This window comes from Ranitomeya imitator, chromosome 2 (assembly GCF_032444005.1).
Source record: "Ranitomeya imitator isolate aRanImi1 chromosome 2, aRanImi1.pri, whole genome shotgun sequence".
NCBI lineage: Eukaryota > Metazoa > Chordata > Amphibia > Anura > Dendrobatidae > Ranitomeya > Ranitomeya imitator.
Genome location: NC_091283.1, coordinates 285,912,723 through 285,937,396, shown reverse-complemented (window position 1 = coordinate 285,937,396; position 24,674 = coordinate 285,912,723). Strand labels below are relative to the sequence as shown.

General features: G+C 46.2%; 1 protein-coding gene across 2 annotated transcripts in view; it reads right to left on the bottom strand.

The window, feature by feature from the left end:
• Positions 1-24,674, bottom strand: part of LOC138663194 (zinc finger protein 345-like) — a 306,522-nt gene that overhangs the window by 26,753 nt on the left and 255,095 nt on the right. For both annotated transcript variants that reach the window (XM_069749349.1, XM_069749348.1), the window contains one exon: positions 6,079-6,169. In XM_069749349.1, coding sequence (XP_069605450.1) covers positions 6,079-6,169 — 91 coding nt within the window. The remainder of the gene's footprint in view (positions 1-6,078; positions 6,170-24,674) is intronic.

The following is a 24,674-nucleotide window of genomic DNA, read 5'->3' as shown; positions in this document are numbered from 1 at the left end:
ATGTATATTCTTGGTTTATTTTTATTTTTTTTATTTACAGATCGAGGGTCTTCAGTGAGTGGATTGAGAGTAGAATAAATTAATACAACAACCTTTGTGTTTTTTTCATTAAATTAATTTTTAATAATGTGTGTGTGTGTGTTTTTTTTTAACCCTTTACTAGCATTGGATTAATAATGGATAGGTGTCATAATTGACGCCTCTCCATTATTAATTAGGCTTAATGTCACCTTACAATAGCAAGGTGGCATTAACCCTTCATTACCCCATATCCCACCGCTACACGGGAATGGGAAGAGTGGCCAAGTGCCAGAATAGGCGCATCTTCCAGATGTGCCTTTTCTGGGGTGGCTGGGGGCAGGTGTTTTTAGCCAGGGGGGGGCCAATAAACATGGTCCCTCTCTAGGCTATTAATATCTGCCCTCAGTCACTGGCTTTACTATTCTGGCGGAGAAAATTGTGCGGGAGCCCACGCCAATTTTTTCCGCCATTTAACCCCTTAATTTACTAGCTAGAACGGCCAAATTTTGCATATACACACTACTAACATTAGTAGTGTGGAATAGGCAAAAAAAATGGGGATATGAGATGGTTTACTGTATGTAAACCAGGTCTCATATCATGTCGGGTTTAGGAAGGAGAAAGCAAAAGCCGGTAATTGAATTACCCCCTTTCTGCTATATCGCGCTGGATGAAATATTAATATATATACATATATGTGTCTACTGACATATATATATATATATATATATATATATATATATATATATATATATATATATATATATATATATAGCCGTATGGTGGTACTGTGCAGTGTATATATACAGGACAGGAGGAGTGGTACTGTGCAGTGTATATATACAGGACAGGAGGAGCGGTACTGTGCAGTGTATATATACAGGACAGGAGGAGTGGTACTGTGCAGTGTATATATACAGGACAGGAGGAGTGGTACTGTGCAGTGTATATATACAGGACAGGAGGAGCGGTACTGTGCAGTGTATATATACAGGACAGGAGGAGCGGTACTGTGCAGTGTATACATACAGGAGGAGCGGTACTGTGCAGTGTATATATACAGGACAGGAGGAGTGGTACTGTGCAGTGTATACATACAGGAGGAGCGGTACTGTGCAGTGTATATATACAGGACAGGAGGAGTGGAACTGTGCAGTGTATATATACAGGAGGAGTGGTACTGTGCAGTGTATATATACAGGACAGGAGGAGTGGTACTGTGCAGTGTATATATACAGGACAGGAGGAGTGGTACTGTGCAGTGTATATATACAGGACAGGAGGAGTGGTACTGTGCAGTGTATATATACAGGACAGGAGGAGTGGTACTGTGCAGTGTATATATACAGGACAGGAGGAGTGGTACTGTGCAGTGTATATATACAGGACAGGAGAAGTGGTACTGTGCAGTGTATATATACAGGACAGGAGGAGCAGTACTGTGCAGAGTATATATACAGGACAGGAGGAGTGGTACTGTGCAGTGTATATATACAGGACAGGAGGAGTGGTACTGTGCAGTGTATATATACAGGAGGAGTGGTACTGTGCAGTGTATATATACAGGACAGGAGGAGTGGTACTGTGCAGTGTATATATACAGGACAGGAGGAGTGGTACTGTGCAGTGTATATATACAGGACAGGAGAAGTGGTACTGTGCAGTGTATATATACAGGACAGGAGGAGCAGTACTGTGCAGAGTATATATACAGGACAGGAGGAGTGGTACTGTGCAGTGTATATATACAGGACAGGAGGAGTGGTACTGTGCAGTGTATATATGCAGAATAAGGGCATGGTCACATGTTCAGTATTTGGTCAGTATTTTACATCAGTATTTGTAGCCAAAACTAGGAGTGGGCGATAAATACAGAAGTGGTGCATATGTTTCTATTATACTTTTCCTCTAATTGTTCCACTCCTGGTTTTGGCTACAAATACTGATGTAAAATACTGACCAAATACTGATCGTGTGAACGTGGGCTTAATACAGGTACTCATTAGGGTGGAATCACAGTAGAATATGGCATCAGATGTGAGAAGAAAATCATACCACTTTTGTGGAAGAAAATGGAACAGATTTTTTTTTTATACTCTTTATTAGCCCATGTGGCAACATTTCAATTCCATATCAGAGAAATGTTCAGTTATGGATCCGAAATGTTGACACATGGACTAATAAAGAGTCTGCTAGTTTTCTCACAATTAATCGGAATGATAGCTAGATATATAGATACACACATACATAATAAGAATAGATACTGAGAATTACACCATTTATGCAGGACAGTAGAAGTATACACAGCTCCACAATATACCGTATATACTTGAGTATAAGCCGACCCGAGTATAAGCAGAGGCACCTAATTTGGCCACAAAAAACTGGGAAAACTTATTGACTCGAGTATAAGCCGGGTATACATTGCCCAGCCACGTAGTACATTGCCCAGCCACGTAGTATATTGCCCAGCCACGTAATATATTGCCCAGCCACGTAATATATTGCCCAGCCACGTAGTATATTGCCCAGCCACGTAGTATATTGTCCAGCCACGTAGTATATTGCCCAGCCACGTAGTATATTGTCCAGCCACGTAGTATATTGCCCAGCCACGTAGTATATTGCCCAGCCACGTAGTATATTGCCCAGCCACGTAGTATATTGCCCAGTCACGTAGTATATTGCCCAGCCACGTAGTATATTGCCCAGTCACGTAGTATATTGCCCAGCACAGAGCCACGTAGTATAGAGACTTAAAAAAAAAAAACATATACAGTGCTCACCTTCCGAAGGCCCGTTGGAAGTCCTGCTATACTCACCATCCGCCGCCTTTCTCGCTCCTCTTCATGCTCCCGGGACCGCTCAGCTTCAGCTCCCAGGGCTGGTGCGACCAGGACCTATGATGACGTCGCGGCAGGTCCTTGTCGCACACCAGTGCTGGGACGGGAGCGGAAGCTGCCTCTTGCAATGGAGCGGTCCCGGGAGCGTGGCGAGGAGCGAGAAAGGCGGCGGAGGGTGAGTATAGCAGGTTTTATTTTTATTATTATTATTTTTAACATTATCTATTTTTACTATTGATGCTGCATAGGCAGCATCAATAGTAAATAGTTGGGGACACACAGGGTTAATAGCAGCGGTAACGGAGTGCGTTACACCGTGGGCCGTTACCGCTGCCATTAACCCTGCGTGAGCGGTGAGTGGAGGGGATTACGGAGCGGGCGCCGGGCAGTGAGTGCAGGGGAGTAGGGGAGGGACTAATCGGACTGTGCCCGTCGCTGATTGGTCGCGGCAGCCATGACAGGCAGCTGCCGAGACCAATCAGCGAATGAATAACCGTGACAGAAGGACAGACAGACGGAAGTACCCCTTAGACAATTATGTATATAGATATATTATATATATTATATATCTATGTGTGCGCAGCGTCCAATCTGCAGCAAATAAGCCACGTGTGCACACAGCCTAATACCCTACAGCGGCGCTCAGGTATTTAATTACACTCCATGCGGACATCACATATTGGATCTTTCTTTGGATGAGAGACGATGATGAATTCATTGTCCCAGGAGCAGATGGCCACTAACAGCACTCTACAGCAGTCTGTGCAGCCAGGATAGGAGATGTATGGACGTGGTGATGGGCAGTCCGGCTCTTTTTGGTGATCCAGCTCACTCGGCTCTGCTCACCAAAAAGGCTTCATCACTGATTCACTCTCCCTGTGCTGAGTGACCCAGCACCAGCTAATATCTGCGGTCCCTTTAAGAAAGGATGTATAGCAAGTCAAGCATTGTAAACACTGCTCTAAGTTTCCTCTTCAACTCCTCCCAGCCCCCAGTCAGGTGGGAAGAGAAATCTAAGCAAACACCAGGAGAAAAAAAACAAAACAGCTCAGCTCCCAGTGGTGAGCCAGCTGCCGTCCTTCATATCATCTGGATCCTTCACAAAGGACACATCACTACTTCATTTACCTGCAGGGTGCAGGCACTGGGCAGCAGCCTGGGAGTGTGGTAGACACTGGAGTGGACTGTGGGACGGGACCACTATATAGACTAGATCATCATTCAGCCTGCCTGTGTAATGGCTGTGGCTGCATGTCTTCCTGCTCAGCCTCAGGGGTCAGACAGGGTTCAGAGGCGTGCTTACGTAGCACGCTGTACACAACACGTCTCTCTGAACCCTGCGTGAACCCTGGCCTGCTCGCACATCCAATCCCAGCGTGCAGGGTGCCATAGCAACGGGGTCTCAGCTTGCTCACTGTGTGAAGTGTCCAGACACAGCTGTGTGTGGCTGCAAGCAGATAGTCTTGAATAAATAGTTAACAATACATGCTGCAGGGAGGAAGGGCGGCCCTGTCTGTTGATAATTAACGGCCCGGGGGGCAAATACCTCTTTGCCACCTGGCCCAGTCCGCGCCTGCTTAGAGATATATCATGGCACAGGTGTAATGGTTTTTATGTAGATTATTATCACAATCCTCCTTGAAATTAGTCAGTTTTTAATACAAATTAAACAGTCAGGATAATGGGAAACTCTGCTGTTATTGTACAGAAATTCACACGTGGCCTCACTGCACATTTAATGTTGTCGATCATAAAAGTGAAGTTTGGCCAGAAAAACTGGACCTGGTCTTGTAGGGACCATATGAGCACATTCAGCAGCACAGAAGGGGGAGAAGATAGATTCATAAGATATCAGGGATCTAGGAAGCCAACAGCATCATTACCTTCCGCTTTCTCTTACAGGTCCATCATAATATCTTGTCAGCACATTCTACGTACGTTGGTATTTGGCTTTGCAGTCTACAGACCTGGGCAGGTAATGGTGAGCATGTTCTAATCCCTAGGGGTAGGTGGATCCAGTGTAAGAAGGTGGCGGGGACCCTCGTGGGCCTTCTCTTTCCTGGACTCTGTTCGCACGTTCACATGTGGCACCTCACTGTGTATTACTGTTCATATATTGTAATGTGATGTAATGTTTATATACCATAATGTAAATGTACTCAATGGGTACGGTTTATAGTATTGGGGCTAGAATAGGATATAGGATAGGCTAGAACTGTAGTGGGGCTAGAATAGAGGGGGGCACAGTAGTGATTGATGATATAGAATAGAGCAGGAGGTAGGCAGCACAGGGGTTAACTAAAGGGGAGGTACAGCAAGGAGCAGGGAAGTATACTCAGGACACTTCCCGATTAGAGACAGACACCCGGGCAGCCTTGCCAAGGGCAGGGTGCATGCAGTGTATAAGACAGCTACAGGTCATGGGGGTAAAGCTGTGGATGGCAATAAGGGGCCCCAGGCTGGAGAATAGTGCAGTCGGGCATCAGCTCAATAGGATCATCCTCAGGGCGGTTCTGGGATCTATGACTGGGCGGAAGTCAGTAAGATGGAACGCCCGGCAACTTTGCAAGATGGAATCAGACAAGGGGCTGACAAGGAGCTGGTGATGCAGGAAGTACGGAAGGGACACAGATTGTCCACAGAGATGGCATGGATTGCCGGGAGAGAAGGAGAGCTTATAGAGGAAATGTAGTCTGCCCAGAAGGCAGGGAAAGTACAAGATATGATGCTTTGTGTGAAATGTGCTGCAAAAGTGATGGGTGCCCATGTTATCAGTAAAGTTGAACTGTTTGAAAAGGACTGTGAAGCTGCAGTGTATTATGGAACCTGGAATCCTGAAGCTGGAGTGAAAGAGACCGAGGGAACTCCAGCAACTGAACTGAGTACTCTGCTGCACACAACACACACAAACACACAACAGAAAGGACTCTGTATTTCATCTGTGGGGCGCCAGGGTGTGCAAACACTACAGCTCATTGCCACGACTACCACCCTGGCTGCCTTACACCTGCAGGTTGTAAGCGCTATACAAAAAGGTTTTCACCATTTCACAAAGCCATTTAAATATTTTCGGATGGAGGAGAATGTTATGCCATACCGGCAAAATGGGGATCACACGATTCTGCCACGTCCCAACTACACCATTGATAAAGCAGCCACAGCCGGTGACTGAAAAGAATCTGTGACTTCTCTGTATTTAATGGTTACTACTCACCTGGGTAGTCATATGTAGGAATCTCCTCTTTACACCACTCATCACCTCTCTCATATGTCTCTGTAGTATTAATATGGGTCAGATCTTCACCCTGAAATAAATAACGTAAAAGTCACAGACAGATGGAGAAGTCACATCTATGATCAGTTCTTATCCTGCCATCTCCACCGTCCTCATTACACCAGTATGAAACATGTAATACTGGTGGATAAAACAAGACTGAGCACAAGACCTTCACAGCCGTCTACACATTATAGGGGAGATCTCATGACACCTTCTCTCCATCTACCTGATGATCCTGAGGAACATTGGGATCTTCTTGGTTACAGTCCTGTGGAAGAAGAGGACGGGGACATCTTTCTGGTGTTGTCCTCTTACTGGATAGATCTGGAGGAAACACATACAGGTACTGAATTCATTCTTTACATACAGATAATTATAGGCCGTGTGTATTTAGTCCTGTCTATTACCTGGTGATGTGAGGGGCTGGGGAACCTCCATCATGACGTCCTTGTACACATCTTTGTGTCCTTCTAAATACTCCCACTCCTCCGTGGAGAAATAGACAGCGACATCCTGACACCTTATAGGAACCTGACACATACAATGATGCAGTCATCACCGATCCCTTCATAGAGCTACTGTATTATGTACATCAACTAAGGAACTTGCCCCTCAGACCATGAAGGGTCACCACAACAGAGACCCTAATCACAGGACAATAAAACAATCCTTATCTAAGAATTGGCCCAATATTTATGGACGTAACTGTTTATCACCAATGGTAATTCTGCTTCATGTCACCTGGCTTATCCATGGTGGTTTTTTTTTTTTCTATACGATGTTGTGCATAAATATGTGATTCTTCAGAATTTGTTTTAGTCTTTGCCTGATGAAGAGACCTGTGTAGTCTCGAAAGCTTGCAATTTGTTACCATCTTTTCAGTTAGCCATTAAAAGGTATCAACCACTGAGGACTCTCAATTCTAAATATTTTTCTATCTACTGGCTAACAAGGTACCAAGATATATTTCTTTCCTGTATTATGTCCCAGCATTTCCAGCAGTGTCACCTCTCCAGTCAGCAGCTCAATCATCTTGTAGGTGAGTTCTAGGATCTTTTGGTCATTGATGTCCTCATGTATCAGGGGGTGAGGTGGAGGCCCCATGATTGGGCTCAGGGGTCTTCCCCATCCCTCAGACACAGGGTCCTGACAGCGCTCACTAGAAGTCTTCTTCACTACTATGTAATCCTGGTTAAGGAGAGACAGATTAATAAAATGTCACTACAGACATTTCCAGAGGCCTCACCTCTCCAGTTCTGTCCAACAGTTTTATTGTCATAAATAAAAATGATGTAATGGGACGCCATCAGAATCTCTCACCTCTCCAGTAAGACGGAAGAGGATCTCTAGGGTGAGGTGTAATATTCTCTTCACCATCTTGTCCCTCTTCATATCCATTCTTGATGGGTAGTTAAGAAACATTCTCTTAATATAGAAGATGTCTACTGAAAGGATCGGATATTGTAGGGACCTGAATAGGAAGACGATGAGACGATGAATCATTACAAAGAATTCTGTGAAATAATAAAATTACTGGAGATAACAAGGGAAACATTTCAGAAGACAGAACGTGTAGATGTTGTATTCTCTGGTCTTTTATGGACTGGAACATAAGCTGAATTACGGAGTAAGACATCTCCTCCATACAACCAATCACTGGCTATGTTACCAGGGGCGGATTATCAGAGGGTCAATATGGGCGGTAGCCCAGGGCCCAGTGGTCTGGGGGGGCCCTGGGCTACCACACAGATTGACCCTCCGCTAATCGTCTGTGACTGCCCACGGCGTTTGTGTGCCCCCGGACCCGGTGGGCAGAGAGAGGTGGCCCGCATCGGGCCCCTTCTCATCTGCTCACCGGGCCCCTTCCGGCGCTGCGGCGGTTTCCTATTGATGTGCGGGCGCGCGCCCGCATGTCAATAGTTAACAACAACAGCCGCCAGCCAATTGGAGGCTGGCAGCTGAAGTCGGCCGCAGCACACACGTCGCCGGCGTCTGACGTCATTGTCAGTCGCCGTCGAGTGTGCGCTGCTGCAGGGAGCTCGCCGCCGGGAGCGCGGACAGGTGAGGAGACTGCTTGTTTTTTTTTTTTGTTTTTTTTTTGGATCAGTTATCGGTGGACACACTGGGGGGCAATGCTGGAGGACACACTGGGGGGCAATGCTGGAGAGTGACACTGGGGCAGATTGGAGGACACACTGGGGGGCAATGCTGGAGGACACACTGGGGGGCAATGCTGGAGACACTGGGGCAGATTGGAGGACACACTGGGGGGCAATGCTGGAGACACTGGGGCAGATTGGAGGACACACTAAGGGCAATGCTGGAGACACTGGGGGGCAATGCTGGAGGACACACTGGGGGGCAATGCTGGAGGACACACTGGGGGGCAATGCTGGAGGACACACTGGGGCAGATTGGAAGACACACTGGGGGGCAATGCTGGAGACACTGGGGCAGATTGGAGGACATACTGGGGGGCAATGCTGGAGACACTGAGGGGCAATGCTGGAGGACACACTGGGGGGCAATGCTGGAGGACACACTGGGGGGCAATGCTGGAGGACACACTGGGGGGCAATGCTGGAGACAATGGGGCAGATTGGAGGACACACTAAGGGGCAATGCTGGAGACACTGGGGCAGATTGGAGGACACACTGGGGGCAATGCTGGAGACAGTGGGGCAGATTGAGGACACTGGGGGGCAATGCTGGAGCCACTGGGGCAGATTGGAGGACACACTAAGGGCAATGCTGGAGACACTGGGGCAGATTGGAGGACACACTGGGGGCAATGCTGGACACACTGGGGGCAATGCTGGAGACAGTGGGGCAGATTGGAGGACACACTGGGGGGCAATGCTGGAGACACTGGGGCAGATTGGAGGACACACTGGGGGCAATGCTGGAGACAGTGGGGCAATCCTGGAGACAGTGGGGCAATCCTGGAGACAGTGGGGCAGATTGCTGGAGGACACACTGGGGGCAATGCTGGAGACAGTGGGGCAGATTGCTGGAGACACTGGGGCAGATGATTGCTGGACACACAGGGGCAATGCTGGAGAGACACTGGGGCAGATGATTGCTGGAGACACTGGGCCAGATTGCTGGACACACTGGTGGTAATATGCTGGACACACTGGGGCAGATTGCTGGACACACTGTCTGGGGGCAATATGCTGGACATACTGGGGCAGATTGCTGGAGACACTGGGGGTAATATGCTGGACACACTGGGGGCAGGACTGGAGGCATGGGCAGAATGTAGACACAGGGCATGATTGGAGACATGGGGCAGGATTGGATCATGGGGCAGGATGGATACGATGGAGACAGATGGGGCAGGATGGGGAGATCATATGGTGTAGAATGGATACTCATGAGTGCAGGATGGGAGAACATATGGCTGGAGCCAGGAATGAGATAAACGGGGCCAGGGTGGGGAATATTATTACCATAGGGGCTAATTAAGGGATATTATTACTGCAGTGATGTATTTATTTTATTTTTTGAGTATACTGTTCTAAATGGGGGGGCGGTCCTGTTACTGTGCAGAGTGACACTATATCGCCTTTTTATCTTCATGTGGTGTAATGTAGAAGTTGTGAAAAATTAAGTAATGTGTTCTGCAAGCGGAGCTCGAGATAACTGTGTTATTTCCTGCAGAAACGAGTCCTGGCTGGAAGAAATGATGGCGGTCTGTGCTGGATGAAAGATGAAGGACTTCACCTAGAGACGTCACTGGTGAGTCAGTGTTACCTATACACTGTATACTATATACAGAGGTCCTGTGTACAATGTCACCAATGATCTCTGTATTACCTCTACACAGACACTGCATACTAATTACAGATCTCCTGTGAATACTGGCACTTATGGTGATAGTATTGTGTTTTTTGTTTTTTTTCATTACTGATCAGTATTGTAGTATTCAGTCACTATGTGGTGGTAATATGTGGTCTGGAAATGGTGTTGTGGTATTTGTCCCTTGTATGTGCTATTTGGTCACCAAGTGGTAATATGTGGTCTGGTCATGGTGCGGTGGTATTTGTTCCTTGTATGTGATATTATTCGATCACTGTGGTTGTAATTTGTGGTCTGGTCATGGTGCGGTGGTATTTGTTCCTCGTATGTGATATTATTGGTCAAGATATACTTAAATTGTATTGCAGATTTTAACAAATATTTAATAGGTTACAGTAGAGTAGGGCCCGGCCATTTTTCTGGAATAATCTGGTTCGGGTATATCATGACCCCCGTCTCATGACCCCCGTCACATGACCGGGGGGCCCACAGTGTGCGAACAGCCCGGGGCCCTGGCTACCCTTAATCCACCCCTGTATGTTACTCACTGCTTCGGCAATTAATTTGCTGTAGGAATCACAAGTTCGTTGGGACAGACCTGAATATACAGAGTCTGGCGGGGACCCAAGCAGCAATTACAGTATTTTTCAGACAAGATGCACTTTTTCCCCAAAAATATTTTTGGTGGAAAATGGGGGTGCGTCTTCTTGTCGGAATATACTTACAATTAGTGTGACGGCAGCAGGAGTCGGGTGATTCTACGGTGGTCCCACACTGCAGGGCGATCACATTCCCTTCCTAGGTTGGTGCGGCAGTATTCGGCAGTGTGCAGTGGTGCGGGTCTCCGCCAACATTTTTGGAAAGCCCGGAGCACCGCACATCCACACTGCTGCCATGTGGTGTCTCCTGGTAAAATGGCCTCTGGGAAAATGGCTGCCAGGTCGGCATATGCACACATTGAGATCTCGGGAGATGAGATCTCAATTTGCTGCAGCATTTTCCCAGAGGCCATTTTACCGGAGGCCACCGCATCGCACCAGTGGGGATGTGCGGGGCTCGAGGGCTTTCACAAAATGACAGCTTAGCCCCCGCAACCCTGAGCACTGACCAACTTGCCGAACCAGCCCGGGATGGGGATTTCCCAGAGGCCAATGCTTCACAGCAATGGATGTGCAGGTGCTCCGGGCTTTCAGAAAATGTTGGAGGAGCCACCGCACGAGAACCACAGAACCTGCCGCACCAGTCAGCAATAGGAGTCATATCATTGCGGACCAAACACCCCCTGTGACCACGCTCCACCAGTGCTACTGATTTCCCACGGTAAGCTGAATTCGGACTGTATGATGGACCACCATTTGACACATTTTTTTCCCCATTTTCCTTCTGAAAATGTGGGGGGCGTCTTATGGTCCGGTGCGTCATATTTTTTGGACTATATGTTTATATTTTTATTATTTTACAACATTGTTTTTTTCTCTGACATCTACTAATAGAACCTATAAAGTTTAGGCCACAGACAACAAGCAGTTTCTTCCTCGGAGTCGGCAGCTGAATACGTTCCTCATAGACTCATCTTCCATAACGCTAATTCTCCTCTCATTTACCGACACTGGAATCGGCATTAGCAATACTGCAGGAGATATTCATTACACGTGACAGGAGAAATAACTACTTCATGATGAGGACGACATCTTCATCTTCTAGTACGGCTCTAGAAACATATTTGTCCAGAGTCCGTCACTGACTCCATCACCACCAGCCGTCTATATGAATGTTTCCAGTCTTCCCCGCACTGTAATCTTCTATCACGTCCGATCTTATGTCTGATTCACACACAGAAGTTTGAGGCTTTTATAAAAGCTTTTTTGTGTTCAAAAACACCATGGTCAGAAATTACCATATTTTTTGGACTATAAGACACACCGGACAATAAGTCGCACCGAGGTTTTACATTTTATATATACAGCTCTTGCAAAAATTAAGAGACCACTGCAAAATTTTCAGTTTCTCTGATTTTTCTCTTTATATGTATATTTTTTGAGTAAAATGTACCGTATTTTCTGGTGTATAAGACGACTGGGCGTATAAGACGACCCCCAACTTTTCCATATAAAATATGGAATTTGGAATATACCCGCTGTATAAGACGGGGGTCATCTTATACGCCCAGTCATCTTATACGGCGTGTGGTTCCCAGGGTCTGGAGGCGAGGAGACTCTCCTTCAGGCCCTGGGATCCATATACATGTAAAAAATAAAGAATAAAAATAAAAAACATGGATATACTTACCCTCGGACGGCCCCTGGCTCACAGTGCTGCTAGCGTCTCCCTCCGTTCCTGAGAATGCAGAGAGTGAAGGACCTTCGATGATGTCGGTCACATGAGCGGTCAGGTGACCGGTCACCTGACCGCGACGTCATCAAAGGTCCTTCACTCTCTGCATTCTCAGGAACGGAGGGAGACGCTAGCAGCACTGTGAGCCAGGGGCCGTCCGAGGGTGAGTATATCCATGTTTTTTATTCTTTATTTTTTACATGAATATGGATCCCAGGGTCTGAAGGAGAGTCTCCTCTCCTCCAGACCCTGGGAACCACACGTCGACATCCAGGATCGCTCCCTGCACACGCCGTACCCGGCGTATAAAACGACCCCCGACTTTTGGGACAATATTTAGGGGTCAAAAAGTCATCTTATACGCCGGAAAATACGGTACATTATTGTTATATTTTATAAAGTATTTTGTATTTATTTTCAGCAAATGAGAAACTGACAAAATAAGAAAAAAGGAACAGTGCTTTCAGACCTCAAATAATGCAAAGAAAACAAGTTCTTAATCATGTAGAAGCAATCATACTCATGTTTTAACTCAGGAAGAGTTCAGAAATGAATATTTGGTGGAATAACCATGATTTTTTATCACAGTTTTCATGCGTCTTGGCATGCTTTCCATCAGTCTTTCCCACTGCTTTTGGGTGACCTTATACCACTCCTGGAACAAAAATGTAAGCAGTTCTTTGATGGCTTGTGACTATCCATCTTCCTCTTGATTACATTCCAGAGGTTTTCAATGGGGCTCAGGTCTGGAGATTGGGCTGGCCATGTCAGGGTCTTGATGTGGTGGTCCTTCATTCACACATTGATTGACCTAGCTGTGTGGCATGGGGCAATGTCCTGCTGGAAAAAACAGTCCTCAGAGCTGGGGAACATTGCCTGAGCAGAAGGAAGCAAGTGGTTTTCAAGGGTAACCTTGTATGAGGCTTGATTCATACTTCCTTCGCAAACATTAGCCTGCCCAATTCCAGCCTTGCTGAAGCATCCCCAGATCATCACCGATTCTCCACAAAAGGTCACAGTGGGTACAAGACGCTGTGGCTTGTACGCCTCTCCAGGTCTCAGTCTAACCATTAGACGACCAGGTGTTGGGCAAAGCTAAAAATGAGACGCATCAGAGAAGATTACCTTACTCCAGTCCTCTATGGTCCAATCCTTAGGGATTTTGGCAAACTTCAGCCTGGCTCTACTTTGTTTCTCATTGATGAAAGGCTTTTTTCTAGCTTTACAAGACTTGAGGCCTGCCTCTAGGAGCCGGTTATGAACTGATCTTGCCGTGCACATCACCCCAGCTGCCATTTGCCATTCCTTTTGTAGGTCACTTGATGTCATCCTGGGGTTGCTGAGTAACATTTGAATAAGATGATGGTCTGTAGCTTTGTTGTCCCCAATGTCTGCTGCTTGACCTTGTTGTAATGGACTACAGTCCTTCTACCAGTAAAGCCAGAATTGAGCCCATCTTTTCCTCACTCAAGACTTTTCTTTTCAACTCCATTGACATTGTTAAAAATTATTTTTTCATTCAAATTAATTTAGGGCTATTCCTAGCACTTGTTTGGTCATCCAGCTTGTCCTATTGCAATAGGATTGTGAAGACCACAACAGTGTTTTTTATACTTTTCCTCGTTAAATAAGATTTGGTTCAGGTGATCATCTAATCAGAAGCACATTAAGTAGAATGAGGTGTACTTTGGTTGGAATTGAACTGACCCTGGAATGGCTGTCTCTTATTTTTTGCCAGATCTGTATATGTTCCAATCCTGATACAAGTGGCTCCATTCAGGTATATATAACATCTATCATGGTATGTATGTCCTCATTCAGTTATACATGGCCACCAATCCAGGTACACGTCCCCTCCATTGAGTATACATGGCCCCTTATCCTAAAATATATGGCCCCCACCCTCATCCTGGTTTACATGGTTAACCATCCTGGTATATATGGCTGGCCCCATCCCAGTATACATGGCCCCCCTTCCTGGTATACATGGCACCCCATCCTGGTTTACATGGCCTCCATCTCCATCCTAGTATACATGGCCCCCATCTCCATCATAGTATACATGGCCCCTATCCCCAACCTGATATACATGGCCACTATCCTCATTTTGGTAAACATGGCTCCCATCATTATCATGGTATAGATGCCATCCAATCCTGGTAAACATGGCCCCATCACGCTGCTTACATAAAAAAATAAACAGTTTTACTCACCTTCCCTCTGCTCAGCGCCATGTTTGATTCCATCAGCTGATTTCAGAGTGTAAGCAGCGCACAACGTGTAAGTAGCCTCCACACGCCGAGGTCAGCTGCCAGAATATTCAATGCTCCCCACGCCCATATTCCTGGGTGTGGTGAGCAGTGAATATTCATTTTCTTTAATAGTGGTTGGGCGATCATGTGTGCCCGCTTTTAAAGAGAATGAATATTCACTGCTCCACAGGCCCAGTGAGAGGGACTATGGGCGTGGGGAGCAGTGAATATTCATGTTCTTTAACAGCGGGCAGACATGTAAGCTGCAGCTGCTGGCTCCTGCCTCCTGTAACCTGCTCCTCCGTCTCTGTCACTTCCCCCCTGCCTAGAGCCACTAGAACGTACATCTGGACTATAAGACGCACCCTTTTCTCTAACATTTTGGAGGTAAAAAATGCATCTTATTGTCCAAAAAAATTGTACTTGACACCAAAGTCAACATATACAGTGTTTTATGGGGTTTATTTCTGGCCTTAGGCTTTCCTATGTTACAAGAAAAACACCAGAAAAAAAGCAAATATTAAAATGTTTAAAAAAAAAAAGAAAATAGACACCAACAATTCTTGGAAGAAGAAAAAAAACAAAAAAGCAGAAGACCCGTTCTATTATTTTTTAACATGTTAAACTTTTTTAAAATTAACTCTTTTGGGCCCCAGAACATAGATGTACACCTCAAGGACAGCACAGGTGCGGCTGCAACAAAAACCCTGGCAGTTTAACCTTGCCTTAACCTTGTCAAAAGCAAACATGGCATCTCAGAAGGTGTGACAGAGTTCGGCTGAATGCCCTCCGCCCCGAGTACTCGATAGTATGGGGCGGCCTAGATACTACGATACTTACATGCCTAATAATGGTCAAACAACAGAATCTCAAATACAGATACCATCACAATAATATGTGATTAAAGCAACCCGTATACATATGGGTACAACCCTGCAGAGCCCCCAAACAACATTCAACCACCAAAACATGGAGAAAAACACCACCAAAAAAAAAAGTTTTCTTGATTAGAATAAAGTTGTATTTTCTTTTATTGCAAAAATTGAGTAAAAACAGAAGATATATATATATATATATATATATATATATATATATACACACACACATACATACACACACTAGATGGTGGCCCATTCTAACGCATCTGGTATTCAAGAATATTCATGTCCACGTAGTATATTGCCCAGCCACGTAGTATATTGCCCAGTGATGGGGAAATCAGGGACCACCTTGATATATTCTTATAATTCACATATATATTTGTTAGTCTAATAGAATATGCCCGGACATGTCAAAGCTTTGCTAAGTCATTCTGATGACTATTGATTATCAATTAGAATTGCTGACAAAGGTGAGGTTAATTAGATGGACCTTAGTACCGTACGTGTCTGCCCACAGGTTACCTCTTATGTAAGTATCACTTAGTGGAATTAAGGGTGATTTCATATGTAATAAACAGACGATTCGCGCACGAAGATAATGTATACGCCTACTCAAAAGTGTATATAAAGGCCCCTTCACATTAAGCGACGCTGCAGCGATACCGACAACGATCCGGATCGCTGCAGCGTCGCTGTTTGGTCGCTGGAGAGCTGTCACACAGACCGCTCTCCAGCGACCAACGATGCCGGTAACCAGGGTAAACATCGGGTAACTAAGCGCAGGGCCGCGCTTAGTAACCCGATGTTTACCCTGGTTACCATCCTAAAAGTAAAAAAAACAAACACTACATACTTACCTACAGCCGTCTGTCCTCCAGCGCTGTGCTCTGCTCTCCTCCTGTACTGTCTGTGAGCACAGCGGCCGGAAAGCAGAGCGGTGACGTCACCGCTCTGCTTTCCGGCTGACCGATGCTCACAGCCAGAGCAGGAGGAGTGCAGAGCACAGCGCTGGAGGACAGACGGCTGTAGGTAAGTATGTAGTGTTTGTTTTTTTTTTACTTTTAGGATGGTAACCAGGGTAAACATCGGGTTACTAAGCGCGGCCCTGCGCTTAGTTACCCGATGTTTACCCTGGTTACCAGTGAAGACATCGCTGGATCGGTGTCACACACGCCGATCCAGCGATGTCTGCAGGAGATCCAGCGACGAAATAAAGTTCTGGACTTTATTCAGCGACCAACGATCTCCCAGCAGGGGCCTGATCGTTGGTCGCTGTCACACAACGATTTTATTAACGATATCGTTGCTACGTCACAAAAAGCAACGATATCGTTAACAATATCGCTATGTGTGAAGGTACCTTAACTGACTGTCCGGAACTATTAAACTTATGGCATCTGAAACAGATTACGTCTGTCTCTGTCAATCATTGCTCTAGAGCATCCTCATATCTGGCAGCCATCCAATATCCCTGAGGGTCTGACTTGCAGACCACCCTAAAGGTACCGTCACACTGAACGATATCGTTAACGATATCGTTGCTTTTTGTGACGTGTTAACGAAATCGTTATGTGTGACAGCGACCAACGATCAGGCCCCTGCTGGGAGATCGTTGGTCGCTGGGGAAAGTCCAGCACTTTATTTTGTCGCTGGATCTCCCGCTGACATCGCTGAATCGGCGTGTGTGACGCCGATTCAGCGATGTCGTCACTGGTAACCAGGGTAAATATCGGGTTACTAAGCGCAGGGCCGCGCTTAGTAACCCAATATTTACCCTGGTTACCGTTGTAAATGTAAAAAAACAAACACTACATACTTACATTCCCGGTGTCTGGTCATGTCCCTCGCCTTCAGCTTCCCGCACTGACTGGTGAGCGCCGGCCAGCCGTAAAGCAAAGCACAGCGGTGACGTCACTGCTGTACTTTACGGCCGGCACTTAGTCAGTGCTGGAAGCTGAAGGCGAGAGACATGACCAGACACCGGGAATGTAAGTATGTAGTGTTTGTTTTTTTACATTTACAAAGGTAACCAGGGTAAACATCGGGTTACTAAGCGCGGCCCTGCGCTTAGTAACCCGATGTTTACCCTGGTTACCCGGGGATTTCAGGATCGTTGGTCGCTGGAGAGCTGTCTGTGTGACAGCTCTCCAGCGACCAAACAGCGACGCTGCAGCGATCGACATCGTTGTCGGTATCACTGCAGCGTCGCTTAGTGTGACGGTACCTTTACACCAGCTACGTAGTATATTGGCCAGCCACATAGTATAGTGCCCAGCCACATAGTATACAGCACAGACACGTAGTATACTGCCCAGTCACATAGTATATTGGTCAGTCATGTAGGATATTGCCCAGCCATGTAGTATATTGTCCAGCCACGTATGTAACAGGTTAAAAAATAAACATATACTCACCTTCCGAGGGCCCCTTGTAGTCCTGTCGCCTGTGTGCGGTGCACGCGGCAGCTTCCGGTCCCAGGGTTGGTATGAGCGCAGGACCTGTGTGATGACGTCGCGGTCACATGACCGTGATGTCATGGCAGGTCCTTTTCGCATAACATCCTTGCCACCAGAACCTGCGGCTTGCACTGCCGAGAAGAGGGCGCGACGTCGGAGGGTGAGAATAACTTTTTTTTAATTATTATCTGCAACATTAGATATTTTTACTGTTGATGCTGCATACGCAGTATCAATAGAAGGGTTGAGCGAAACGAATCAGACAAATTCAAAAATCGCCGACTTTCGGCAAAGTCGGGTTTCATGAAACCCGACCCGATCCTAGTGTGGGATCGGCCATGAGGTCGGCGATCTGCACGCAAAAGTCGCGTTTCGTATGACACTTTCAGCGCCATTTTTCAGCCAATGAAAGAGGACGCAGAGTGTGGGCAGCTTGATGACATAGGTCTCGGTCCCCACCATCTTAGAGAAGGGCATGACAGTGATTGGCTTGCTTTCTGCGGCGTCACAGGGGCTATAAAGGGGCGTGCACGCCGGCCGTCATCTTACTTCTGCCGATCTTAGCATAGGGAGAGATTGCTGCAGATTCATCAGAAGAAGGGATATAGTTAGGGAGGGAAGATTAACCCCCAAACTGCTTCTGCTGTAGCGATTTCCACTGTCCAACACCACCATTGTTTTTGCAGGGACAGTGGAGTTTATATTTTTGTGCATCATCTCTGTAGCTTATTAGGCTGCATTCTAAGGCTCCCTGATAGCTGCATTGCTGTTTGTACGCCGCTGTGCAAACCAACTGTTTTTTAAAAGCAAAAATCCTGTTGCTCCTTTCTGCACAGTTATCTTGTTTATTTGTCCACACTTTTGTGTGCAGCAATCCTTTTTATTGCTGCCATACGTTTCCTTAGATCATTGTAGGGAGATTGAAAAAATACAAGGACTGTAGTATAAGTTCATATATCTTCCAGCCACTTTCTGCCACCTACATTGTGTTGTTTTATACACTGGGCCTGAGTTTTGGTTCAAATTAAATAAATAAATAAAATTTTTGAAATGAGTTTTGGTTCAGTCTCCCCAAAAAAAAGGGAGTTTTAAAAATTCTCAACAAGTTTATATACACCTTATACCTTGTTTTACAGTACCATATAACGGTTGTTATTTTGGTTAGATTTTCCAAAAAATGAGGAAGTCTGGTGGAAGAGCCCGTTGGCGGTGGTTGCCAGCTGGTACTGATGGTGGTGGTGGTGCATCTGGTGGTAGTGGCAAAAGCACAATAGCACCTAAGGCTGGAGGTGTTGAGCCAGTGTCATTGTCTGGCTACACAAGGCCTTGAAGGCTCCCTTATCTGGGAGTAGGAAAACAGCTTTTAAAGCCAGACCAGCAGGAAAAAGTTTTGGCTTTCCTTGTTGACTCAGCCTCTAGCTCTTTCGCCTCCTCTTCAGAAAGTTCCAAATATAAAAGCAATGAGTCGTCAGTCGATGCTCCCAGTCAGGAACAAGACATTTCCTTGTTTCCTTCACCCAAACCAAAAGTGAAGGATGCGTCAGGTGACACTACAGATTACTCCATGGAGCTCTTTACACATACAGTGATCTAACCTTTATTAAAATGAACCAATCATGGATTTCAAATTATTTTGCCCCACCCTCCCCTGCTGACACGTAGCTTGCCTGAAAAATGTCTTGCTTTTGGCCTCCTCTTACTGACTGCTCCAATTCCTCCATTTGCAGCTGCTGAATGTCCACCATAGGCCATTTGTATACCTCCTTAACCCCTTCCCGACCCATGACGCCACGTAGGCGTCATGAAAGTCGGTGCCATTCCGACCCATGACGCCTATGCGGCGTCATGGAAAGATCGCGTCCCTGCAGATCGGGTGAAAGGGTTAACTCCCATTTCACCCGATCTGCAGGGACAGGGGGAGTGGTAGTTTAGCCCAGGGGGGGTGGCTTCACCCCCTCGTGGCTACGATCGCTCTGATTGGCTGTTGAAAGTGAAACTGCCAATCAGAGCGATTTGTAATATTTCACCCATTATAACGGGTGAAATATTACAATCCAGCCATGGCCGATGCTGAAATATCATCGGCCATGGCTGGAAATACTAGTGTGCCCCCACCCCACCCCTCCGATCGCCCCCCCACCCCCCCGATCTGGCCGGTACACTGCTCCGGCTCCCCTCCGTCCTGTGCTCCGCTCCCTCCCGTGCTCGTGTCCGCTCCCCCCGTGCTCCAATCACCCCCCCGTGCTCCAATCACCCCCCCTGCACTCCGATCCACCCCCCCCCGTGCTCCGTTCCACCCCCCCGTGCTCCATTCCAGCCCCCCCGTGCTCCGTTCCACGCCCCCCGCGCTCCGTTCCACCCCTCCCGCGCTCCGATTCCCCCCCCCGTGCTCCGATCCCCCCCCCGTGGTCCCCCCCCACCCTATCATACTTACCGATCCAGCCGTGGTCCCGTCCGTCTTCTCCCGGGCGCCGCCATCTTCCAAAATGGCGGGCGCATGCGCAGTGCGCCCGCCGAATCTGCCGGCCGGCAGATTCGTTCCAAAGTGCATTTTGATCACTGAGATAGATTATATCTCAGTGATCAAAATAAAAAAAATAATAAATGACCCCCCCCCCTTTGTCACCCCCATAGGTAGGGACAATAAAAAAATAAAGAAATTTTTTTTTTCCACTAATGTTAGAATAGGGTTAGGGTTAGGGGTAGGGTTAGGGGTAGGGTTAGGGCTAGGGTTAGGGTAAGGGGTAGGGTTAGGGGTAGGGTTAGGGGTAGGGTTAGGGTTAGGGGTAGGGTTAGGGCTAGGGTTAGGGGTAGGGTTAGGGTTAGGGGTAGGGTTAGGGTTAGGAATGTGCACACGTATTCTGGTCCTCTGCGGATTTTTCCGCTGCGGATTTGATAAATCCGCAGTGCTAAACCGCTGCGGATTTATGGCGGATTTACCGCGTTTTTATGCGCATTTCACTGCGGTTTTACAATTACGATTTTCTATTGGAGCAGTTGTAAAACCGCTGCGGAATCCGCACAAAGAAGTGACATGCTGCGGAATGTAAACCGCTGCGTTTCCGTGCAGTTTTTCCGCAGCATGTGTACAGTGATTTTTGTTTCCCGTAGGTTTACATTGAACTGTAAACTCATGGGAAACTGCTGCGGATCCGCAGCGTTTTCCGCAGCGTGTGCACATACCTTTAGAATTAGGCTATGTGCACACGGTGCGGATTTGGCTGCGGATTCGCAGCAGTGTTCCATCAGGTTTACAGTACCATGTAAACATATGGAAACCAAATCCGCTGTGCCCATGGTGCAGAAAATACCGTGCGGAAACGCTGCGTTGTATTTTCCGCAGCATGTCAATTCTTTGTGCGGATTCCGCAGCGTTTTACACCTGTTCCTCAATAGGAATCCGCAGGTGAAATCCGCACAAAAAACACTGGAAATCCGCGGAAAATCCGCAGGTAAAACACAGTGCCTTTTACCCGCGGATTTTTCAAAAATGGTGTGGAAATATCTCACACGAATCCGCAACGTGGGCACATAGCCTTAGGGTTAGGGTTGGAATTAGGGTTGTGGTTAGGGTTAGGGGTGTGTTGGGGTTAGTGTTGTGGTTAGGGGTGTGTTGGGGTTAGGGTTGTGATTAGGGTTATGGCTACAGTTGGGATTAGGGTTAGGGGTGTGTTGGGGTTAGTGTTGGAGTTAGAATTGAGGGGTTACCACTGTTTAGGCACATCAGGGGTCTCCAAACGCAACATGGCGCCACCATTGATTCCAGCCAATCTCGTATTCAAAAAGTCAAATGGTGCTCCCTCACTTCCGAGCCCTGACGTGTGCCCAAACAGTGGTTTACCCCCACATATGGGGTACCAGCATACTCAGGACAAACTGCGCAACAATTACTGGGGTCCAATTTCTCCTGTTACCCTTGTGAATCTAAAAAAATGCTTGCTAAAACATAATTTTTGAGGAAAGAAAAATGATTTTTTATTTTCACGGCTCTGCGTTGTAAACGTCTGTGAAGCACTTGGGGGTTCAAAGTGCTCACCACATATCTAGATAAGTTCCTTGGGGGGTCTAGTTTCTAAAATGGGGTCACTTGTGGGGGGTTTCTACTGTTTAGGCACACCAGGGGCTCTGCAAACGCAACGTGACACCCGCAGACCATTCCATCAAAGTCTGCATTTCAAAAGTCACTACTTCCCTTCTGAGCCCCGACGTGTGCCCAAACAGTGGTTTACCCCCACATATGGGGTATCAGCGTACTCAGGAGAAACTGGACAACAACTTTTGGGGTCCAATTTCTCCTGTAACCCTTGGGAAAATAAAAAATTCTGGGCTAAATAATTATTTTTGAGGAAAGAAAACGTATTTATTATTTTCACGGCTCTGCATTATAAACTTCTATGAAGCACTTGGGGGTTCAAAGTGCTCACCACACATCTAGATAAGTTCCTTTCAGGGTCTAGTTTCCAAAATGGGGTCACTTGTGGGGGGTTTCTACTGTTTAGGCACATCAGGGGCTCTGCAAACGCAACGTGACGCCCGCAGAGCATTCCATCAAAGTCTGCATTTCAAAACGTCACTACTTCAATTCCAAGCCCCGGCATGTGCCCAAACAGTAGTTTACCCCCACATATGGGGTATCACCGTACTCAGGAGAAACTGGACAACAAATATTGGGGTCAAATTTCTCCTGTTACCCTTGGGAAAATTAAAAAATTCTGGGCTAAATAATTATTTTTGAGGAAAGAAAACGTATTTATTATTTTCACGGCTCTGCATTATAAACTTCTATGAAGCACTTGGGGGTTCAAAGTGCTCACCACACATCTAGATAAGTTCCTTTGGGGGTCTAGTTTCCAAAATGGGGTCACTTGTGGGGGGTTTCTACTGTTAAGCCACATCAGGGGCTCTGCAAACGCAACGTGACGCCCACAGAGCATTCCATCAAAGTCTGCATTTCAAAACGTCACTACTTCACTTCCGACCCCCGGCATGTGCCCAAACAGTGATTTACCCCCACATATGGGGTATCAGCGTACTCAGGAGAAACTGGACAACAACTTTTGGGGTCAAATTTCTCCTGTTACCCTTGGGAAAATAAAAAATTGCAGGCTAAAAGATCATTTTTGAGAAAATAATTTTTTTTTTTTTTTTTCATGGCTCTGCGTTATAAACTTCTGTGAAGCACTTGGGGGTTCAAAGTCCTCACCACACATCTAGATTAGTTCCTTTGGGGGTCTAGTTTCTAAAATGGTGTCATTTCTGGGGGATCTCCAATGTTTAGGCACACAGGGGCTCTCCAAACGTGACATGGTGTCCGCTAATGATTGGAGCTAATTTTCCATTTAAAAAGCCAAATGGCGTGCCATCCCTTCCGAGCCCTGCCGTGCGCCCAAACAGTGGTTTACCCCCACATATGGGGTATCAGCGTACTCAGGACAAACTGGACAACAATATTTGGGGTCCAATTTCTCCTATTATCCTTGGCAAAATAGGAAATTCCAGGCTAAAAAATCATTTTTGAGGAAAGAAAAATTATTTTTTATTTTCATGGCTCTGCGTTATAAACTTCTGTGAAGCACCTGGGGGTTTAAAGTGCTCAATATGCATCTAGATAAGTTCCTTGGGGGGTCTAGTTTCCAAAATGGGGTCACTTGTGCGGGAGCTCCAATGTTTAGGCACACAGGGGCTCTCCAAATGCGACATGGTGTCCGCTAACAATTGGAGCTAATTTTCCATTCAAAAAGTCAAATGGCGCGCCTTCTCTTCCGAGCCCTGCCGAGTGCCCAAACAGTGGTTTACCCCCACATATGAGGTATCGGCGTACTCGGGAGAAATTGCCCAACAAATTTTATGATCCATTTTATCCTACTGCCCATGTGAAAATGAAAAAATTGAGGCGAAAAGAATTTTTTTGTGAAAAAAAATTACTTTTTCATTTTTACAGATCAATTTGTGAAGCACCTGAGGGTTTAAAGTGCTCACTAGGCATCTAAATTAGTTCCTTGGGGGGTCTAGTTTCCAAAATGGGGTCACTTGTGGGGGAGCGCCAATGTTTAGGCACACGGGGGCTCTCCAAACGTGACATGGTGTCCGCTAAAGAGTGGAGCCAATTTTTGATTCAAAAAGTCAAATGGCGCTCCTTCCCTTCCAAGCCCTGCCGTGCGCCAAAACAGTGGTTTACCCCCACATATGAGGTATCAGCGTACTCAGGACAAATTGGACAACAACTTTCGTGGTTCAGTTTCTCCTTTTACCATTGGGAAAATAAAAAAATTGTTGCTAAAAGATAATTTTTGTGACTAAAAAGTTAAATGTTCATTTTTTCCTTCCATGTTGCTTCTGCTGCTGTGAAGCACCTGAAGAGTTAATAAACTTCTTGAATGTGGTTTTGAGTACCTTGAGGGGTGCAGTTTTTAGAATGGTGTCACTTTTGGGTATTTTCAGCCATATAGACCCCTCAAACTGACTTCAAATGTGAGGTGGTCCCTAAAAAAAATGGTTTTGTAAATTTCGTTGTAAAAATGACAAATCGCTGGTCGAATTTCAACCCTTATAACTTCCTAACAAAAAAAAATTTTGTTTCCAAAATTGTGCTGATGTAAAGTAAACATGTGGGAAATGTTATTTATTAACTATTTTGTGTCACATATCTCTCTGGTTTAACAGAATAAAAATTCAAAATGTGAAAATTGCAAAATTTTCAAAATTTTCGCCAAATTTCCGTGTTTATCACAAATAAATGCAGAATTTATTGACCTAAATTTACCACTAACATGAAGCCCAATATGTCACGAAAAAACAGTCTCAGAACC